The following is a 22,741-nucleotide window of genomic DNA, read 5'->3' on the forward strand; positions in this document are numbered from 1 at the left end:
TTTAAACTCCCAAATTTTATTATTTGGTTATTTAACTTTATTAAGGCCAAAGGTTTGGTCCATTTTCTCCTTAACTCTAAACCTCTCCTGCCCTCGCTTCCTTTTCTACCTTTAGATGCCATAGAACATCATGTCACCCACTTTTTATAGTACCCTAAAGTTTTTTTGCAATACTACCTTTCTGTCTGGGAAAACTTAAATTCTGCTTACTCTAGTAGACTATCCTTCCCTATGTCAGCACTGAGTAGCTAAGCACTCAGAAGGAAAAATATTATTTGCAATCAGGTAGTCCACTGCAGCCTCCTGGGCTCAAGAGATCCACCCACTTCAGCTCCCAGAGTAGCTGGTATTATAGGCACAAGTCACTGCACCCAGTGAATCATGCTTTCTTTACAGAACTCTTTCCATTCCTCCATAGCATTAATTCCAGCTCTGTACTTGCAAACCTTCAAACTTCCCACCTTTCCTTTCTCTCATAAGGAGATAATCTTGCCTTTTACTTCACAGTGAAAACAGAGTTACTAGATAGAATTCTCTCTACTTTTGGTTACCAGACCTCAAGCTTATGTCTAATTTAGCCCGTTTTTTCTTTTTCATGTTAAAGTGACAGATATAGTGGGCTATGATTATTACTTGAGGTGAATGCTGGATTCCATGCTTTCTTCTGTAGTTGGAAACCTCATTCAATATTACTTTTTTTTTTTAATGTATCTTCACCCTCTCACTTTCTAGTTATTCCTTCTAGTTATTATTTAGACCAACTCAAATTTTCATTTTTTATTAGAAACAAGCCCTAAAGAATAAAAACAAAGCATAATAAAAACACTGTTCCTCAACCTCAGTTCCTTTCTACTTACTGTGCTGTCTCCTTTCTTATATTTATTTGTAATGGATTGCCACTTTCCATCTCTGCTTTCTCACCTCTCACTTATTCCTTAGCACATAGGAAGTATTTTTTCAAGTATTTCCAAGGGAGTAGAGATCGCCATTGTCAAGTGATGCTACAAGAACAAATAACACTGATTAATGACAATTTAAATAGAGAGACACCATTGCTTCTTTTTCTCAGCATATTTTTGAGATTTATCTCTATTGCATATGTTCAGTTTTGTTTTTGTTTTTGCTTTTTTTGGTTGGGTGGTATTATACTGCACGAATAAACCACAGTTTATCAGTTCTTCTGTTGATCAATATTGGGTCAGCTTCCAATTTTTAACGATTGTGAATAAAGCCACTATGACCATTTTTGTAGAAAGTATTTTGTAACCGTATACATTTATCTCTCTTACATAAATATCTAGGAGCTGAATTGCAAAATTGATGCTTGTTAACTTTGTAGGAACTGTCAATTTTCTGAAGAAATTGTACCAGCAATTTTAGTTGCCCCACATTCTCTTCAATGTTTTGTATATGAAATATTTTTTATTTGAACCATTCTAGTAGATATGTAGTAGTATCTCAATTCTAATTTTAATTTGCACTTTGCTGATTACTAGTGGTGTTAAGAACTTTTTCATGTGCTTGTCATTTATGTATCTCATTTGTTGAAGTTTCTGGTTCCTGTTCAAGTTTTTTACCCCTTTTAAAATTATTAGGTTGTATGCTTTATATTATGAGATAGTTTTTTTAATGCATTCTGGATTCAAATTATTTTGTCAGATACATATATTATGAATACTATCTGTAATTACCTATTTATTTTCTTATTTGTGTCTTTTGATAAGCAAATATTAATTTTGATGTAATCCAGTTCATCCTTTTTTCTCTTTTATGATACATCCTACTATGTTTTCCTCAATAAACATTTGCCTCTACAAAGTCATGAATATATGTTTCCCTAGTAACTTTATTGTCTTAGCTCCTTTGTTCAGTTGTATGATCTATCTTCAATTAATTTTTGTGTATGATATTGAGAGAGCGGTTAAATATTTTTGGTTCTTTCTTTTTTTATAAGGAAATATACCTGGTCTAGCACTATTTCCTGATACTGTGTTTTAGTTCCAACATTTGGCTGGAAGGTGAGTCCCAAAAAATAAGATTTCTTTCCTGGAACATGACTTTCTAGGTTTACACAGATAAGGGTCCTGTACTTACTTTTCTTATAAATTTTTATATCAATGTTGGCAAGTAATAAAAATTTTAGAAATCATTTTTCACTTATTTAAGTTTTGAGATACTTTTTCTGCAACTATAAAGGAAATTAATTTGTCAAAGCGTAGGTGAATTGGACACTTTGATCTCTGAAAACTGTAGAATAACTCTTTAGCTCTCCAATTTTATACAGTAAGAATTATTTCCTCATTGTAATAATTTGTCTCAATGATAATATATCATTAATTTGAATAATACATATACTTAATTGAAATAATTAACATTACTTATAATATTGCATTTTAATATTATAATTGTGTATAACTTGTCCACTTCACACTTGATTGTCTTTCAGATGATCCTTTTTTTTTTTTTTTTTTTTCATTTCCTTAAGTGTGGTGAGCTATCTCTGAAGGTCTGAATCATGAATGATGCCTTTTAGGCAAGATCTGAATGATTGATTACTCAGAGGTGACTCTTGTGTGCAATATTAAAATATATGTGTTCTACAAGTGGGGATGTATTGAAAGGAAATTTAAAGTAAATTGCAGAACATGAGTAAATTCATGGAAACGTGAATGAGCTTGTCAAAATCGTGGAACTAAAAGCTGAATTTGTTAGTGTACCGGAACATGAGAAAGGAACAAATGACAAATTCAGATCATTAATGGTTCTTTATACTAAGGATTTTTGCTTTATCTAGGAAATGTGTCATCATTTCAATGACTTAAGTATGTTAAGTGAATGAACACTTTTACATTTGTAATACTCTGTAAACGGTCGGTGTGCCATTAGATCAGGGACAAATATCTTCTGTGTTTATTATTCTATCCTCAGCATCTAGCATGAATTTGTATTTTCACGATTGGTTCTCAACTTTGATCTAGCCATAACCAAGTACCTTTTCTGCCTAATTACAGCTTCATGTTTAACGAAGAGTTTTCTTAAGTAAATGTCTTTCTTTTAGCCTTAAAAACTAAGATAATTATTTTTCTGTGGTCATGGGTTGAACTTTTTTTAATAACCTGTGTTTTTATATGTATTTAAATGTCACAGTCTGGATTTAATGCTTTTTCTGGAAGCAGAGACATATGTGAAGGCTTCCGATTTCTTATTTCTTTACTTGTTCTTTCTGGATTTCATAAAAAAGGTATAAATGAGCAATAAAATAACTTAGTCAGAAGGTAATTGAATATATTACTACCTTTGTTTTTAAAGGTCAGATATTATGTTTAAAAATACAGTTGGCAAAATTGCTCTGCAAAATTCAGGTTAAGAAAGCATAGTAAAAACAAAAATGCTGTATTTGATCTTAAAAGTCCTAACGAGTGCAAAATTTTAATTAGATAAAAATTAACTGAATTATTTTAATATCCAATTTAGTTATTAAATAAAATTAGCATTTTTCTTCTTTAAATATGTGTTATCAAGTTTCAAGAATCTTGGAAACTTCTGTGATGATTTAATCTGAAATCATTCCTACAGCAAAATTCATAAATAATAAATATTATCTTATTAATCCATATTTTAGTTTAGCTTGGTCTCAGAGCAAGTTAGTTCCTCAGGGAATGCAGTGTTCTTTATAAAAGAAGGTGATGAGACATAATCTCCAAGGAATTAAATTGTGAAAACAATCTTGGTATTGTACATGCTAATATAAATCTGTTATTCCCTTTCCGCATCTATCACAACACATTTTAAATTGTGGCTGATCTTGTATGCAAATAGCTGTCTTATTAGAAATTGCGGCTGTATGTGCTAATGTCTCCCTGGATTTCTTGGGAGTTTGCTATCTAACCATCAAAGCAATAGAAATGAATGATGATTACTGCAAGGCTTTGAAGAACAAAGAAAAGTCAGAACATTTTAAAGGTTCTACATGTCTGAGTCATTGACAGTTTGCACCATACAGATGAATGGGTATCTCTTTAGGTCATTTAAAATAGCCTCAGTGTGTTTATTAGTAAGGTAAAATGCTTTCTATTTTTTTGTGTTTCTTGCAGCTAATAAAATGTAAGTAATTTGTGTAAGAATGTGTTCTATAGGCAGTTCCTTGGTCTTATCATTTGGTAAAATGTTATTTTACTTACTGAATAGAATATAATAATTTCAAAGACAATGAGAACGTCTAAATTTTAATTAAATACTACCAAACCACTAAAAATAACTAAGAACAAACAATTTAAACCAGTTTTTCTCTAACGTATCTTGGTTGAAATCCTTTTGAAGCTTTATATTCAGTGATTATTATATATATAAAATGTCTGTTCATAGAGCATAGGCCCCTCTAAAAATTTAGATTCTTTAGATTTTTCCCTGGTATAATTTTTTATGTAAAGCATATTAGCATAAAAGTAAAATTCAGCTACTTTGGTGAAAACATATTTTTGATAGACCTCTTACTTTTTTATTTATTATAGGTAGTGAATGAATAAAATATTGACCTCTAAAGTGTTATCTATGTTGGGATGTTGGTTTAAATGACCAGGAAGGAATTGGGAGAAGCATAATGAGTAAACATTTTGGCAGATAGCCTTAGTGATTTTCTTTAAAAAAAAAAAAAATTAAGCATAGTCTGCAAAGGAAAAGAAGAAAACTAAATTGAAAAGGGGATAATATCTTGGGTGTTTATTCATTTAATTCAACTTGTTTTGTAAAATAGAGTGGCATCTTCCCTAGCTGCACACAATTAAGATTAAAATAACTTGATTCCTAGTTACAATTAATAAATGCAAAATACAATGCAAATAGGATAGCTATATGAATAAATTATAATATATCTATTGATAATTTTTATGGTGCTTGTCTTGACAGAATTATTTTTAATGTTTTGAATTATAAAGAGTAAGACTATAAAATTAGTTGCTGTCTTGGCTTTATTTCTAGAATTTTAAAATGTTATCTTAATGCAGTAACTATATATTTTATTAGAAACAAAAATTTAACTTATTTGACTTTGTCTGAATTTGAACATACCTAGATATTGCAATAATACTATAAATATAAAGATTGTTATGATTAGAAAATTAGGTTTTTAGCTGAACTTATAATTTTATTGCATATGAATAAATATTGTTAAGTTGTAGATGCTTTTTACTGCATTGGGTGGGATCATTGTTAACTATCTGTGTGAAAACATATATAGATAAACAATACAATTTTGTCTGGACAGATTTCAAATGCATTTAGTGTTTTAGAACCTTAATAAAGCTCTTTAGAAAAATTACAGTTTGATAATTGCATCAGTTTATGTGGAAACATCTATAATTATTTGTTTTAGTTTCAGTGATGACAACTATTGTAACAAATAGATGCCAAAAATATACAGTACTACAAATGCTGCAAACTTATTTCTTGTTATCACAGCAATATGAAAGAGAAAAACAATTTGGTTGAATAGCTCTCCTCCATGCAGTCATTCAAGATCCAGGCTGTTATCATCTTCAGCACATCATATTCAGAGTTAACCTAGAGGTCATCTCCATTTCATCTGGATAAATGAGTATACAAGGAAAGTTTTTTAGGTCAGTTCTAGAAGTAGCAAACAGTAATTTACTCACATTCTGTTGGCTGAAAATAAGTGATGCACCCACAACTAGCATCAAAGGAGGCTGAGAAATACGGTCAAGTGTACCCTGAGGGGCAGGAGGGGGAAGGAGAACATGTATTTTAGTGAGTAGCCAACAGTTTTTATAATAATTTATCTTTCCGGCCTGAAAATAGCTATGCAATTATTTTTTTCTGTCTTCCCAATAGAGAGAACCTAAACTTTCCATTTATTGCATCTAGCTCCAAGCCAAGGATCTCAAGCTAACACACAGTCCTCTGTCTCAATTTGACTCTGACATTCTTGACCGGGCACGGTGGTTCACGCCTGTAATCCTAGCACTTTGGGAGGCCGAGGTGCGTGGATCACCTGAGGTCAGGAGCTCAAGACTATGACATTCTTCTACTCTTCTCCAGCATCACAAAACCCTAAGAAATAATGATTAAGCAGTGGATAACTGCTTTGTACCTGCAATAATAATTCCCCTCTGTAAAGGGAAGAATGGGACACCCACAGGAGTCATTGGTCCATTGTGATAATGAAACCTGCTGCCCATGAGATCACTGAGAAGATCCACTGTACTGAAGTAGAAGTTTCAGTTTATGGTCTTTTTGTCCATTTGTCATGGCTCTCCCCTCTGGATGGTTCTTCCTTTCTAGTCATGTGTGAAGTAGATGTTTCAGACTCTATAGAGTTTGTCTTCCTTGGAGTCTGCTGTATGCTGATTTAAATGTATAGGCCCAAAAGTTGGCTTTCATTCAAAGACTTTTTTAGATTATGTTTCTGGTTTCTTCGCAAACACAGTTCCCTCACATTTTAGTAACATTTTTACCATTTCTACTCAGTTGCATGTGCCCATAAATACAGTGCAGTTTCTTTTCTAGATCTAATTCTCATGTCCACTTTTTTTTCTGTGCTTCAGAACTCCTAGGCTTCTCTTTTTCTACCAAAAGTGTCTACTTTGAAGTAATCTGAAATAATAGGCTGAGGTGAAACAGTAAAATCCCTAATCTGCTCTTTGTCTCTCTCTCTCTCTCTTTTTTTTTAGCTGCTAAGTTTTAATGGGTCTTTGTTCTTCAAAGCCTGCTTTTGTTTTTTTTCCCCTGTTATTTGGTTCTTAGAAGAAATTGGATTTTTCCAACATTTTTTGCCCCAAATTACTAGACTTTCCTTTCTCTATTTTTTTTCTTGTGACAAGACCAGTTCTTGTCTGACCTCATCTTCATCTTGCAGCACCTTACTAGAAGGAATGAGGAACAACTTCCAGGTACCAGTTTGGAGAATACTTATGACTGTAGCATTCATATTCCATAAATAATAACATATTTGAATTGATCAGGTTGTACTCTCGGCTGCAATAAATTCAATAAAAATCATAAAACTTATAGAGCAGAAATAAATTTTAATTGTGACAAAAGGTACAAAAAATAAACAAAACAAAAAGTTGATTTTTTAAAAGATAAGTAGAACGAGCTTTTGCTTGCCCAAGGAATAAAAGGAGAAAACTCAAATAAAATGGGAAATAAAAAAGAAGCATTACAACTGACACCACAGAAATGCAAACACTGTAAGAGACTGCTATGAACAACTGTACACCAACAAATTGCAAAGTCTAGAATAAAAGAATACATTCCTCGGCACATAAAACCTACTAAGATTAAACATGACAAGACAAAATAGTTGAACAGACCAATAATGAATAATGAGTTTGAAGTAGTAATAAAAAAATCTTCCATCAGAGAAAAGTGCAGGACCTGATAGATTCATTACTGACTGCTACCAAACAGTTAAAGAGCTAATACCATTTCTACTCAAACTATTCCAAAATATTGAAGAGGAGGGAATACTGCCAAACTCATTTTACAAGGCTGGCATTACTCTGATAACGAAAATCAGACAAGAACACAATTTAAAAAAAAAGGAAAACTACAAAGTAATATTCCTGATGAACATAGATGAATAAATCTCAGCAAAGTACTACAAACCAAATTCAGCAACACATTAAAAAGATCAAGTGGTATCACCCCAGTGATGCAGGGATGGTTCAACATACCCAAATCAATAAAAATGATGTATCACAACAGAATCAAGAACAAACACCATAGATCAATTTAATTGATGTTGAAAAAGCATTCAATAAAATTTAACGTTCCTTCATGATAAAATTCATATTGTTAAAAGTTCTCTACTACCCATAGTGATCTACAGATTTAATGCAATCTCTATCAAAATACCAATGACATTCTCCACAAAAATAGAAAGAACAATCCTAAAATTTATATGGAACCCCATAAGAATAGCTAATTCAGTTCTGAGCAAAAAGAGCAAGGCCAGAGCATCACACTATCTGATTTCAAATTATACTACAAAGTTATAGTAATGAAAACAATTGGGTACTGGCATAAAAGCAGACACATAGACCAATGGAACAGAACTGAGAAACCTTAGGGTTTACTCATTTTTTATAAAAGTGCCAAGAACTCACATACTTAGAGTTATACTCATTTTTTATAAAAGTGCCAAGAACTTACAATGGGGAAAGGATTGTGTCCTTAATTAATGGTTCTGGGAAAACTGGGTATCTATATGCAGAAGAATGCAAATAGATTGCCTGTCTTTCATCATATACAAAAATCAACTCAAAATGGATTAAAGACTTAAATGTAAGACATAAAACTATGAAACTACTAGATGAAACATTGGGAAGACACTACAGGACATTGGTCTTTCAAAAATTTTGGGGGGTAAGCTCTCGAAAGCCCAGGCAACAAAATAAAAAATAGACACATAGTATTACATCAAGCTAGAGAGCTTCTTCACAGCAAAGAAAACAATCAACAAAGTAAAGAGACAAATTACAAAACAGGAGAAAGTATTTACAAAATATTCATCAAACAATGGATTAATACTCAGAATATATAAGGAGCTCAAACAACTCAATAACAAAACACAATTCAATGAAAAATGGGCAAAAGAACTAAACAGACATTTCTCAAAAGAAGATACAAATGGCCAACAGGTATATGAAAAACATACTCAGCATCACTAATCATTAGGGAAATTCAAATTGAAAGCAGAGTGAGATATCATCTCATCCTAGTTACTGTGGCTACTATCAGAAAGACAAAAAATAACAAGTGCTGGTGGGGATGTGGAGAAAGGGGAATGCTCATACACTGTGGGTGAAAATGTAAGTTGGGACAGCCATTATGGAAAACAATATGGAGGTTCCTGAGAAAACTAAAAATAGAACTACCTTATAATCCAACTATCCTGCTCCTGGGCATATATCCAAAAGAAAGGAAATCAGTATATGGAAGACATATCTGAACTCTCACATTCATTGCAGTATTATTCAAAATAACCAAGATATGGAATCAATCTAAGCATCCATCAATAGATGAATGGATAGCAAAAATGCAGTCTCTATGCACAATGGAGTATTATTCAGCCATAAAAATGAAATGCTACCATTTTCAGCAGCATGGATAGAACTGAAGGTCGTTATCTTAAGTGAAATAAGCCAGGCACAGAAAGACATATATTGCCTGTTCTCACTCATTTGTGAGAACTGAAAAAGGGGATCTAATGGAGATAGAGTAAAATAGCAGCTACCAGAGTCGGGGACAGGAAGTGGGTAAAAGGGTAGAGAAGTTGGTTAAGGGTTACAAAAATACAGTTAGATAGAAGAAATAATTTCTAGTATTCGATAGTACAGTAGGAAAATTATGATTAACAATAATTTATTGTATATTCTAAATACCTAGAAGAGAAGCTTTGTTATACTCCCAACACAAAGAACATGTAAATGTTTGAGGTGATGGATATCCTAATTATTCTGATTTGGTCATTACTCATTGTATACAGGTTTCAAAATATTACATATATTCCCCCAAAGTATGTACAACTATTGTATATCAATAAAAATATGTTGAAGATTAAATCAAACAGTGCATATGATGTAATAAGCATGTAAATATTAATAAATGGTAGTCGTTTTTGCTGTTTACATTAACGGGTAGAACTAGAACTGAAATTCACCTGCTTCGGTTGCATAAGTCATGCTTTTTAAAATAAAATACAAAATACTTGAGATTAAACTTTACCCTTACGTTTTATGTAATATAGTAAATATATATATCCAAAATATATATACTTGTAAATAAACATGTTGCCAAAAGCCCCAACCTATTTTCATATTTATGGATAATATTCTCTAACAGTGTGGTTTAATTGAGCACTCATAGTACTTGATAAGATAAATGTTACCAAAAACAAATGACTGAGAAATTTAATTACCAGCAATTATATCATTGATAATTTATTTGAAAAATTTTTTTTATGAATATTTAATAGAAATAAGTCAAAGGTACTTGTACCCATTGATTTAAAGATGAATTTTATAGAATAAACTATTTCTGAATTTTATAGATATTGCTGTTTTAAAAAGAATTTCATTATAATTTTTTTCTTTTCAGCAGGCATTTTGGAGATCAAAGATGGGTAAAAAAGATGCTTCTACTATAAAACTTCCTGTTGATCAATACAGAAAACAAATTGGTAAGCATGAATTATCTTTGATACACTCCTATGAATTAAGATTAAAAACACAATTATGCATATAAATTTTCTTTAATACATATGATACACAGAAATATATGAGTGAAGAAGGACTTAATAGAGTTTTATGGAAGCAAAAGTAAATGCAGTCCTGCTTACCATTAAGATATGAACTTCAGGTACTTATGATCTTTCAGTGTTCTCATAATTTTAATTAATTTAATAAAATAAACAAATATTGTTATTATTAAGGATGAATGCTTTTATACAGTCAGCATTTTTAAATTTTATAATTCATTAAATCATTCCTTTGTATTAACATATTACATATTACAATTTAACATATTATAACTGTTAATTCTGTGACTCAATAATTTGATAACTTCAAAATTCTCTTGCAAAATATGCTAAATGAAGTAGAACAAATGTACTTTTAAGTGGATAGCTAAGCTCAGAAAAAAAAAAAAGAATTTTCCAGGGGTCATACGTGAAAGAAGGATTAAGGAAGAATGCATACAAGGATTTCTAGTTGGAATTGAAACTCCCAAATATACTTGGACCCTCAAAGAGATGTTACCCTAGCAGAATGGCAGACTAGAAGAGCTCACTTAGCACAGGAAGATAACAGGAAGATTACCTATTTTAAATTAGGCTCTAGGTACAGGATTTTCTTTTCAAGGATACTTGAGTATTTCTAAAAAATTACCTACCTACCTACTAGTGACAAAGGAAGTACCTCAAGTTTTAAAGAATCAATATTCTATAACTTCATTTTTTAATCAAATGTAGTAAATTAGAAATTAGTTAGAAGCAATAAGGTAAATTTCCCTTCTTCAACCTACCCTCTCCTTTAGTGTACTTTTTCCCATCGCTACCATTACTTTGGAAATACAAAATAAATTAATAAAAATAACTCTTCTAGGCAACTAAAGGATAAACAAAGAAGTTACAGTAGAAGTCAGAATATAAATAGAAATAATTGATACCAAAATAAAGTATATATCTATTTCATAAATAAGATACAAAAAGTACACTTTATAAAGAAAAAATATATTTCTGCAAAACAAAAGACATGCAAACAAAGTGAAAAATATTTGGAATACAGATAGCCAATTAAGAATTTTTATAGTACATATTTAAGGTGTACAACATGACATTTTGTTATATACACACATACATACACATACACACACACAGTAGATGATTACTACAGTCAAGCCAATTAAAATGTGCATCATTTCACATAGTACCTTTTCTATGTATGGTTAAGAGTTCTAAAATCAACTCTCAGCAAATACCCAATGTAAAAATACAATATTATTAACCATAGTCTTCATGCGGTATATTAAATCCATCCTACATAATTGCAGTTTTATACTCTTGACCTACATCTCTGCATTTCTCCTTCCCTCCAACTCTGGTAACCACCATTCCACTTTCTTTTTCTAGGTATTTGACATCTAGTTTTTAAGATTGAAAATATAACAGAGATCATGCAGTATTTTTCTTTCTTTGTCTGGCTTGCTTCACTTAGCATAATGTCCTCCAATTTCATCTACATTTTCCCAAATGGCAGGGCCCTCTTTTTAAAGGCTGAAATATATTTATATATATGTATCAAATTTCTTGAGCCTGTCATTTGTCAGTGGACGCTTAGATTGTTTCCATATCTTGGCTATTGTGAATAATGCTGCAGTGAAGATGCTATCTCTAAAATGTGATTTTATTTTCTTTGGGTATATACCTAGGAGAGGGATTGCTGGGTCATATAGTAGTTATATTTTTATTTTTTTGAGGAACCTCCATTCTTTTTTTTTCCCATTTCTACTAACAATATACAAGGATTCCCTCTTTTCTGTATCCTCGCTAACATTTGTTATCTTTTGTTTTTTTGAACATAGTCATCCTAACAGGTGTGAGACATTATCTCATTGTGGTTGGATTTGCACTTCTCTGATAATTAGGGAGGTTAAGGACCTTTCCATGTACCCTTTTGTCATTTTCTTCATTTTCTTTGGAAAAATGTCTGTTCAGATCTTTTGACCATATTCTAGTCAGGTATGTTCAATCAGGTTGTCTTTTTTACCATTGTAAAATAGAAGTTCCTTATATAAATACATGGCCTAGAGTACATATTTTTTATAGTACGTATTTAAGGTGTACAACATGTTGTTTGGTTATATGCACATATACATACACATACACACAATGATTACTACAGTCAAACCACTTAAAATATGCATTATCTCACATAGTACCTTTTCTGTGTGTGGTAAGACATACACGGAAAAATATAAAAAACAGGTGATTACTACACACACAGAGTAGGTAATTACTACAGTTTTTGGTTTAAATTCTATTTTGTCAGATATAAGTATAGCTACTCTTGCTCTTTTTGGGTTACCATTTGCCTGGAAGATCTTTTTCCATCTCTTTACTTTTGGCCTGTGCATGTCATTAAATCTAAAGCTAGTCTTTTATAGAGAACATATAACTGAACCTTTTTTTAATCCATTGAGGCACTGTATAGCTTTTGATTGTTGAGTTTAATGTATTTATGTTTAGAGTAATTTTTGATAGTAAGGACTTTTTATTGTCATTTTGTTGTTTTCTGTCTGTTTCAAACTTTTTTTGTCCTTTTCTTACTCTCTTGGTATCTTCCTTTGCAATTTGATAATTTTTGTGGTGATATACTTTGATTGTTTCTATTTATCTTTTCTGTATCTGTTATTAGTATTTTTTTCTTTGTGGTTACCGTGAGACTTCCATAAAACATCAGTCTAGTATAAAGTAATAATAGCTTAACTCTAATCACACACAAAAGCTCCACTCTTACTTCTTTGCAAATTGATTTTTAACCTTGTTTTTTATACAGACAATGTTTTCTGCATGATGTCATTTTGATACTAATGTTTCCTCTCTGAATTAGTATGCAGTCAATTTTGTTAACATTCCCTGTGCTTGAAAGGAATAGGTATTCTCTATTAGGATGCAGTACTACTTATGTTAATTACAGTTTTCAAATCTATTTTGTGCTTTTTATATATTTTAGCTGTCATTTTTGAAAAATGAGAATTAAAATACCCTAAGACTATAGTTTTCAATTCTTGTAATTCTATCCAGTTTTGCTTTGTATATTTGAAGCTGTTTTTGTTGCTTAGCATTTGTAAATTGGTCAATATTTATGATGAGTTTCCTTTTCTATTATATAACGGCCATTTTATTTATAAAGTATTTATGAAGTTTTTGTTTAGAGTTCTTTTTGTTTTATGTTAATATTGGTAAAATACCTTTATTTTGTTAAGTATTCTGGTATTTTTCTTGTCCCTTTATTTTCATCTATAAATAAATGATAGAATTGATTTCTTAATACAGCTTGAGAATCTTTGTTTTAAAGCAAGTAAATTTAATTTTATATAATTTACTATGAATAAAAAATCTGGATATATTTTGATATTTTTATTTAGATTTTTCATTTGTAGTGATTTTCCTTGAGTAATCTCCACTCTAAGCTTTTTTCTTGACACATTTTGACCATGTTTTCTTTTGCATTCTCCAAATTTTCAACATTTTCCATTCATTTTTTTTCTTTTCTTCCCTTTTTTGGGAAAGGGGGAGGAAAATCTCATATTTTTTTTGGCATATTTGACGTAATAAAGTTTATTAATATTCTTATTTAACCTAGACAATAAGGATTTTTAAGTTTTTATATGTGATTAATTTTTCCTATCTTTCATGTATGATTTTTAAAAATTGTTCATACTATAATTTAAATATTATTGATGACAGAAGCTCCATCTAATTTTTTTGGCATCTCTAATGATGTTCACAAAAGGTACTTAATAAATATTTAAATAAACAATAAAGCAACTTTCCTAATTCTTAGGTCATTCTTAGTTTTGTGCTATTCTTTTTGTTTTTGTCTTTGATTTTACTTCTCTAGATCCCCAAGGGTATCCTGCATATAACCACTTCTTAAATGTTTGTGGATTTTCTTTTTGTGCTAATCTTACAAATTCAAGATTGATTTTATTTATAATATCTTCTATTTTACTATAATCTCCCTCCATGTATAACTTGTTGCTTGGTTTGGATTTTTAATATGAATTTTCTTGGAAATTAATTTATATTTTTTGAGTAACTTGATTTATATTTAGCAGCTCTAAGCTTAGTGCTTGTTTCTTAGTACTTAATGTGGTATTAAATGAGGGTGTATTCTCTGTAATGGTAATATATGACAAGCTGTTCTGTCCAAGCATTGAAAAATTATCATTGGTTTGAATTGCTTCTATAAAATAATTAAAATGAAAATATTGCACAAGATTTTCATTTTTAATGATGAATTTACTAAGCCTGCTGTCTATAGTCTGGATATCTCTAAATAATTTTGAGAAAAGTGTTACTTTTTGCATAGTTTACTTTGGTGGATAATACTTACTTTTTTTCTTTAGGGAAATTACGGTATCATTTGCACGATTTATTTAATATAAAGATACCTTATGCTGATGGTAATCTACTGGATTATTTCTGGCTTTGTAGTTATTTTCATTTTATCAATTTGATTGATTAACGTTTTACTTGGTTATTTTCCTGTGAGCATTTGTAATTTTATTCATCTTGAAGGTATTAAAATGCAGGCCATTTGTTTACTGACATAGTTACTAGAGTTTTTTAACAAGGTTCCCTACAAAAGACTTTTGACCCCTAGTTTTGTAATGAGTCTTCTTCAGATATTTGTAGTTCGCAATATAGTAACTGAAAATAGTGTTCATATGGCAGTTGCAAATTTACTTTATATGACAAATTGTATTACTTTTATATGTAATTCAGGTAATGCAAGAAACGTAAGATTCCAAGTAATGTTTTGCTTTTTGATGAAGGGAGGAGGGATTTGAAGCAGTTGATGAGATTTATTCTAAAAATGTTGAAGGAAATATAAAAGTCTTTATTGTTGATTACCAAATATTATTTGCCAGTGTTTTTGGCATGCTGTAAATAACTCATCTTCCAATAATTCATTTGAGTAATTAAATTTAGATTGCAAATTTTTCTTTTCAAATATTTTGACTCTTATCTTTTTGCTTTACTATTGTATCTTAATTGGTGTGGTCTATATAAATGGACAATAAATTATATATCTTTGTTATAGAGATCAGACAGTGAATAGAATTTGGTATTCATCCCAGATAGAATTATGATTGAATGTATTTGCAAGATTAAAGCACTGAATTTACTTTTTTCTAATTAAAGGCAATTAAAGATTTCTAGACACAAATAAAAGACAATGAATTGAGGAATAAGTGCAGGAGCAAGTCCATTTGCAGGTGAAAAGATGTGCCTTTGAAGCAGAACCAGCTGTATTTTCATTGAAAGAATAACAGTTTAGGAAGCTTTTCTGCATGTGCTTGCTTGATAGCATAATGTACTCATAAGCAGCTTATGCAGTATTCAGAAAATAACAGTGCATTAATTTTTAAAGCAGCAAAGGCAGAGGAAGAGCAATACTGCCATATGATGATAATGAGTGTGGCTAGTGTAAAGTTGGCTGTTGAGAAAGAAACAGTGAGCTTCTAGAAAATGAACATTCATAAAACAATAACCAGATATTCACATGATAATGAGCTTGAGCAGCAATATCAACAAAGGGCAAAGATCTAGTCTTGTTTCTGGGGAAGGGTAAGGAATTGAACAGCAAAGAGCCAAAAGCAGTAAAGTAGTCTATTTTTTAAATTAAACTAAGGAAACTCCCATGAAAAACCATGTCATAGTTAAAATGATCGCTTTAAATATGAAATAATTCCTGGCATAAAGAAGATCTTGGAACATATAAATGACTGTATTTATCCCTAAAATAGTGTAATATGAGGAATTGTAAATGATAAGGTAATAAAAAAGTTATAATTTGTATTAAATATACGTTTCATACCTATCAACATTAATATATGTTTTAGTAGGTATCTTTGTATGTACTTAAATGTGTGTGTGTTTGTTTTATAGGGATAGCACTAATGCCAGAGTTAAACATGTTTTATTCTTACTAATATATAAGCAAAGGGACTTTTAACACAAGTAATATCTACTAATTAGAAATTATAACAAAATGGCTTTTATTTTGTTTACAAAGCAGATATTATGGATTTTCTGTACAGTATATGCAAGTAAAAACTATGAATTTGTGTGCTGCCATCTTTGCTACCAAAAACTCCAGACATAATTTGAAAATTCCTTTGCACTGATGTTTGCTTTTTAATAATGACTCAACTTTTAGTTAATATTCATAATCCCTGTTTAAGACTTGAAGCAGGAAATTCTGTTGGTTATGCACCATGAATTTTCAAGAATATATTTTTAAACTATATTTAACAGGAGGATACAGAGACAAACTAGTTTGGTTTGTTAAAGTTGCTTGAATTCAGAGCTGTACATACATTATTAAGTGAATCTTTGTCTTCTATTAAGATTACTTTCTATTAAGATTACCTCTTCGTCTTCTGTTAAGATTACCTGTGTGATTGGAAGAAACCAATCACAAAGGTAATCTTTCAGGGATTTAGAAAGATGTTTAAAATGATCCCAGGAAGAAGTATGCACTCTAGTTTGGTCTTAGTTTTATAAGATGTGAGCCATATAAGGAAATAGCCATGATTCCAGAGAAAAACAAAAAATAGAAATGATGGTAGAAAGAGAAAGTCCTTCAGTTTCAAAACTCCAGCTTATGTCAATCCCTTCAAAAATTGTTCCTTTTCCCTTATATTTTGGAATCAATCAATCAATCTCAATCTCTTTCTCTCCCATTTTCATGTTATTTCAAGATGAATTTCTGTCAAGGCAGAGGTTGCAGTGAGCCGAGAGTACGCCATTGCACTCCGGTCTGGAGAGCCTGGTGACAGAGCAAGACTCTGTCTCAAAAAAAAAAAATAAAAATAAAATAATTCTGAAAATGATCTAAGGATATCTCCAGATCTCCAGCACCCTCCACAGCTACCCAAACATATATCCCAATCAAGCTTGAGCTGCTGTTCACTAAGTCCAGGATCTTAAGTGACATCGAGTCTTCCTTTTATTCTATTGTGATCTGGCCTAAAAGAAGAGGAAGAAATGTTTTTAAATTTTTGATAATTGGCTGTGCAGGGAAAATGAGTGTTACATTCTAGGAGCAAGCGAAGAAATATACGTTCCGGCTGTCATTCTGAGTTCTCTAGTTGGTCATAGTAGTTGTAACTTATGACTTTCCTTCTTCAGTATTCATTTTAGATATTCTTAGTTTGAATCTCGGTTCAAGAATCTTAGTTTGCTGAGTGTTTTTCCTTTGAAAATTTAAAAATTGTATAAAACTTTATCATTGGTCAAAGTAGTACTTGAGTTGTCCCAGGAATTTTCTTACATCTTCCCATATTCCTTTTGACATGCACTATATATTACCAAACTATTTCAGTGGACCTTGATAACCAGAATAAATTTCCTCAGCCAACACCATGATTGCCCATTTTACTAGTTTGCTTACAGGTATGTAGAATTCAAACTGCCTAGGTGGCTAGCTCAGCTTTCAATTCAGGAGAACTAGTATTGTATCTTTTCTTAGGTTACCTCTGTTTCCAGGTAAACGGAACAAAATGTAATACTCGAACTTTGGCCACTAGGACAATTTCTCTTTTTCACTGTCCTTTGGGTTTATCTCCAATGATAGCTATAGTACCATAGCAGTCTACTTCTAGCTGGTGTGAGAATATGATAAAGAACTATCTACAAATGCTTTTTAATATTAAAATTGTGTACCTAATCTTACAGTTTATTGAACTAGATAACCTCCAGTTCATGACTGGTAGCTCAGGCCAGATGGTCCCTGAGTCTCATGACCAGGTAGTCAGTTCTCCATCCATTTGGTAGCAATCCAGAGGTTGTTTCTTAGTGTTGTTACTCGCTGAAGGAGGTATGGTAATGTTCAAATACCCTAGAGACTGACACTTTTCTTTTATTGGGAACTGCTGAAGGCTTGCTTCTATGTCTCAGTTAGCTAACAGATTCCATTGAATCTACCATGTCATAGCCTCCAAGAGATAGAGTATCTGTCACAGCAATCTACTGGAGAACCATTTATTGTCCCATGCTCTACTCGACTCTAGAAACTTTTCAAGTTCCCTGCATAGATAAAAATAAGTATTACAGGTTTAGAAAACAATAATATGAACAACCATGATTCATCATCCAAGTTAAAGGTTGAAAATACACCAGTAGCTAAGAGGCCTTTTATATACTCCATTGCAATTGCAGGGCCTTCCATCTTTCTGAGAGACAACCACAATATTAATTTTGTATTAATTCTCTTTATGTATTTGCCACTTAAATTTGTGCCAATAATCTATTGTTTAGTTTTGTCAGTTTATATAGGTGAACTTCATATAAATGAAATCTCGTTGTATATATTGTTATAAAATTTGCTTCTACTGAACATCTTGTTTTAGAGTTTTATTCTTGTTTATGGCCATCAATATAGTTCATTTATTTTCTATGCTTTATTGCATTCGATTTTTTTGTATATAATGTTTTTTCCTTCTATTCTCCTGGTTTTGGACAATTATAGATTATTTTCAGTTTTTTTTCTGTGAGCGCTATATGAACATACTAATGAAGGACAGATTGTCACATTGAAATATTATAAAAGTACTTAAATATAGGCTGTATACAAGAAATTAACCTCATGAGCAAAATAGTTGAACAGAATCTTCTAGTGCTCATCCCCCCACAGAAACACCAAACTGAATATCCACACAAAAATCACCTTCATGAGAACCAAAAATCAGGTGAACCGGAACCTGGCTTTAACATCATATTAAGGAACGAGGCACTGAAGTAGGGATTTGAAAGACAATCTTGAGCCGCCTACACCACCCCTTTCCCATACTTCACCATTGGCCATGTTGTGTTGAGAGAGAATCTGTGTAGCTGGAGGAGGCAGAGTGCAGTTATTGTAGGAATTTGCATTGGAGCTCGGTGCTACCCTGTCACAGTATAGAAAGCCACACAGGGAAGAACTTAGCTGGTACCCAAAGAGGGAACATTTAGACTAGTCCTAGCCAAAGGCAAGTCTTCTATCCCAGTGGTACATACCTAAGTTTCAGCAAGCGCCATCACCATGGACTAAAAGGCTTTGGAATTCTAGATAAACTTGAAAGGCAGTCTAAGCCACAAAGACTGAAATTCCTTGGCAAGTCCTCGTTCTTTGCTGGGCTCAGAACCAGTGGACTTGGTGTGCATGTCATCAGAAATGAAATAGGAGACATTACAAGTGATACTGCAGAAATTCAAAAAAAAGGAGAGGCTACTCTGGGTTACTAAATGCCAATAAATTAGTTAACCTAGAGGAAATGGATAAATTCCCAGACTCATACAACTCACTATATTGAACCATGAAGAAATTCAAAACCTGAATAGAACAATAACAAGTAATGAGATCAAAGCCATAATAAGTCTTTCAACAAGAAAAAGCCCAGAACCCAATGATTTCACTGCTGAATTCTAGAAAACATTTGAAGAAGAAATAATATCAATCCTACTCAAACTTCCAAAAAAATAGAGGAGAAAGGAATACTTTCAAACTCATTTTACAAGGCCAGTATTACTATGATACCAAAAACAGACAAGGACACATTAAAACTACAGGCTAGTATCCCTGATGAACACTGATGCAAAAATCCTCAACCAAATTATCATAAACCAAACTCCAACAACACGTTAAAAAGATTATTCAACATGAGCAAGTGGAATTTATCCAAGGGATGCAAGGACAATACAATATACACAAATTAATCAATGTGATATATCTATAAAATGAAGGACACAATCTTTCAATTAATAGTGAAAAGTATTTGATAAAATTCAACATCTCTTCATGGTAAAAAAAAAAAAAAACCTTAAAAAAACTGAGTGTAGAAATAGCATATCTCTATGTAATAAAAGCCATTTATGACAGACCCACAGTTAGTATCATACTGAATGGGGAAAAACTGAAAGCCCTTTCTCTCAGATCTGGAACAAAATGAGACTGCTCACTTTCTGTCCCTATTATTCAACATAGTACTAGAAGTCATAGCTAGAGCAATCAGACAAAGAAATAAAGGACATCCAGATTGTAAAGGAAGAAGTCCAATTATCCATGTTTGCAGATGATATGGTCTTACTATTTGGAAAAAACAAAAAATTTGACCAGAAACTATTAGAACCGTTAAGCAATTTCAGTATGGTTGCAAGAGTTGATTTTTGTACAAAATCAACATACAAAAATCAGCAAAGAGTCTGAAAAAAATTGAGAAAGTAATCCCATTTATAATAGCTGCTAATAAAACAAAATACCTAGGAATAAACTTAAACAAAGAAGTTAAAGATTTCTATAATGAAAACTATAAAACAATGATAAAAAATTGAACAGAACATATAAAAAATTAAAAAATATTTATGTTCATGGATTGGAAAAATCAATATTGCTAAATTGCTCATACTACCCAAAGCAAACTACAAATTCAATGCAATCTCTAATGAAATACCAATGAAACTCTTTACAGAAATAGAAGAAAAATCCTAACATTTATATTAAACCAAAAAAAGCCTTAGAATTGCCATAGCCATCCTGAGCAAAAAGAACAAAACTGGAGGAATCACATTAACTGACTTCAAATTATACTGCAGAACGATAGTAACCAAAACAGTATAGTACTCACATAAAATCAGACATACACACCAATGAAACAGAATAGAAAACCCAGAAACAAATTCTTACATCTACAATGAGCTCATTTTTGACAAAGGTGTTAAGACATAACATTAATGAATGGACAGTCTCTTCAAAAAATGGTGCTGGGGAAACTGGATATCCATATTCAGAAGACTGCAACTAGAACACTATCTTCTACCATATACAAAAATCAAAGCAAATGAATTAAAGACTTGAATCTTAAACATCAAACTCTGAAACTACTAAAGGAAAACATTAAGGAACCTCTCCAGAAAATTGGGCTGGACAAAAATATCTTTAGTCACAAGCACAGACAACCAAAGCAAACATGAAGAAGTGGGATCACATCACATTAAAAACCTTTTCCTTTGCACAGCAAGAGGAACCATCAACAAAGTGAAAGAGACAACCCACAGAATGGGAGAAAATATTTGCAAACTATCTAACAAAGGATTAATAACTGGAATACATAAAGAGCTCAAACAACACAGTAGAAAAAATTCAATAATCTGAGTTTTGAATGGGCAAAAGATTTGAATAGACATTTCTCAAAAGAAGCATGCAAATGGCAAACAGGTATATGAAAAGGTGCTCAAAATTATTAATCATCAGAGAAATGCAAATCAAAACTACAATGAAATATCATCCCCAGTTAAAATGGCTTTTATCCAAAAGATGCAAGAACAAATGCTGGTGAGGATGTGGAGAAAACCCTCATATGCTTTTGATGGGAATGTAAATTAGTACAACCACTATAGAAAATGGTTTGGAAGTTCTCCAAAAACCCAAAAATAGAGCTATCAGATGATCCAGTAACCCTACTGCTAGGTATATACCCAAAAGAAAGAGAATCAGGATATCAAAAATAGGTCTACACTTCTATGTTTACTGCAGCACTAGTCACAATAGCCAAGATTTGGAAGCAACCTAAGTGTCCATCAATAGATGACTGGATGCAGAAAACGTGGTATTTATACACAATGAAGTATTATTCACTCATGAAAAAAGGAATGAGATCCTGTCATATGTAACAACATGGGTGTAACTGGAGGTCATTCTGTCAAGTGAAATAAGCCAGGTACAGAAAGACAAAGTTAGCATCTTCTCACTTATTTGTGGAACTAAAAATATTTAAACAATTGAACTCATGGAAATAGAGAATAGAAGAGTGGTAACCAGAGACTGGGAAAAGTAATGGGGAGGAGGTGGAGGGAGTGGGAATTGTTAATGGATACAAAAATATTGTTTGTTAGAATGAATAAGATCTGGTATTTGATAAAACTTACTGTACACTTAAAAACAATGAAAAAAGTATAATCAGATTGTTTGTAACGCAAAGAAAGGACAAATTCTGGAGAGGATGGATACTCCATTTACCCTATTGTGATTACTATGCATTGCATGCCATTATCAAAATAGCCCATGAACTCCATCAATATATACACTATTATGTGCCTGCAAAAATTAAGTTAAAAAACAAAAAGCATTTGAAACATTCAGCCTGCAATATCTGATAGATTACCAACACTCAGCTTTTAAGCAGCAACCTCTGTTTTACTCAGCCATTATATTCTAACTATTTTATAGTTATTATAAAAATTGTAAATAAATGAAAATCAATGTAAAAATTTAAAAAATTAACTTTAAATGTGATGATAGTAAAAGTAAAGTTATGGAGGAGAAGTACTTCTTGAATGAAAAGCAAGAACCTCTGAAAATCTGCTTTTGTATAAAGCCAATGAGAACACTGGTAAAAACTATCAAAATCAATGTTTTCCAGAAACCCGAAAATTAACTAAAATCTTCCAACCATC

At 31.6% G+C, this 22,741-nt stretch overlaps 1 protein-coding gene across 9 annotated transcripts in view; it reads left to right on the top strand.

Moving 5' to 3' along the window:
- TRIQK (triple QxxK/R motif containing) overlaps positions 1 to 22,741 on the top strand; it is a 250,075-nt gene that overhangs the window by 212,576 nt on the left and 14,758 nt on the right. For 5 of the 9 annotated variants that reach the window (XM_032249383.1, XM_032249372.1, XM_032249331.1 and 2 more), the window contains one exon: positions 10,117 to 10,198. In XM_032249383.1, the coding sequence (XP_032105274.1) occupies positions 10,138 to 10,198 (61 nt within the window). In that variant the 5' untranslated portion in view covers positions 10,117 to 10,137. Of the gene's footprint in view, positions 1 to 5,457; positions 5,616 to 10,116; positions 10,199 to 22,741 lie in introns of all 9 variants that reach the window. The other 4 variants (XM_032249341.1, XM_032249404.1, XM_032249352.1 and 1 more) reach the window with 3 other exon arrangements.

Source organism: Sapajus apella, unplaced genomic scaffold (genome assembly GCF_009761245.1).
Source record: "Sapajus apella isolate SASKATOON/1434 unplaced genomic scaffold, GSC_monkey_1.0 scaffold3, whole genome shotgun sequence".
Classification (NCBI taxonomy): domain Eukaryota; kingdom Metazoa; phylum Chordata; class Mammalia; order Primates; family Cebidae; genus Sapajus; species Sapajus apella.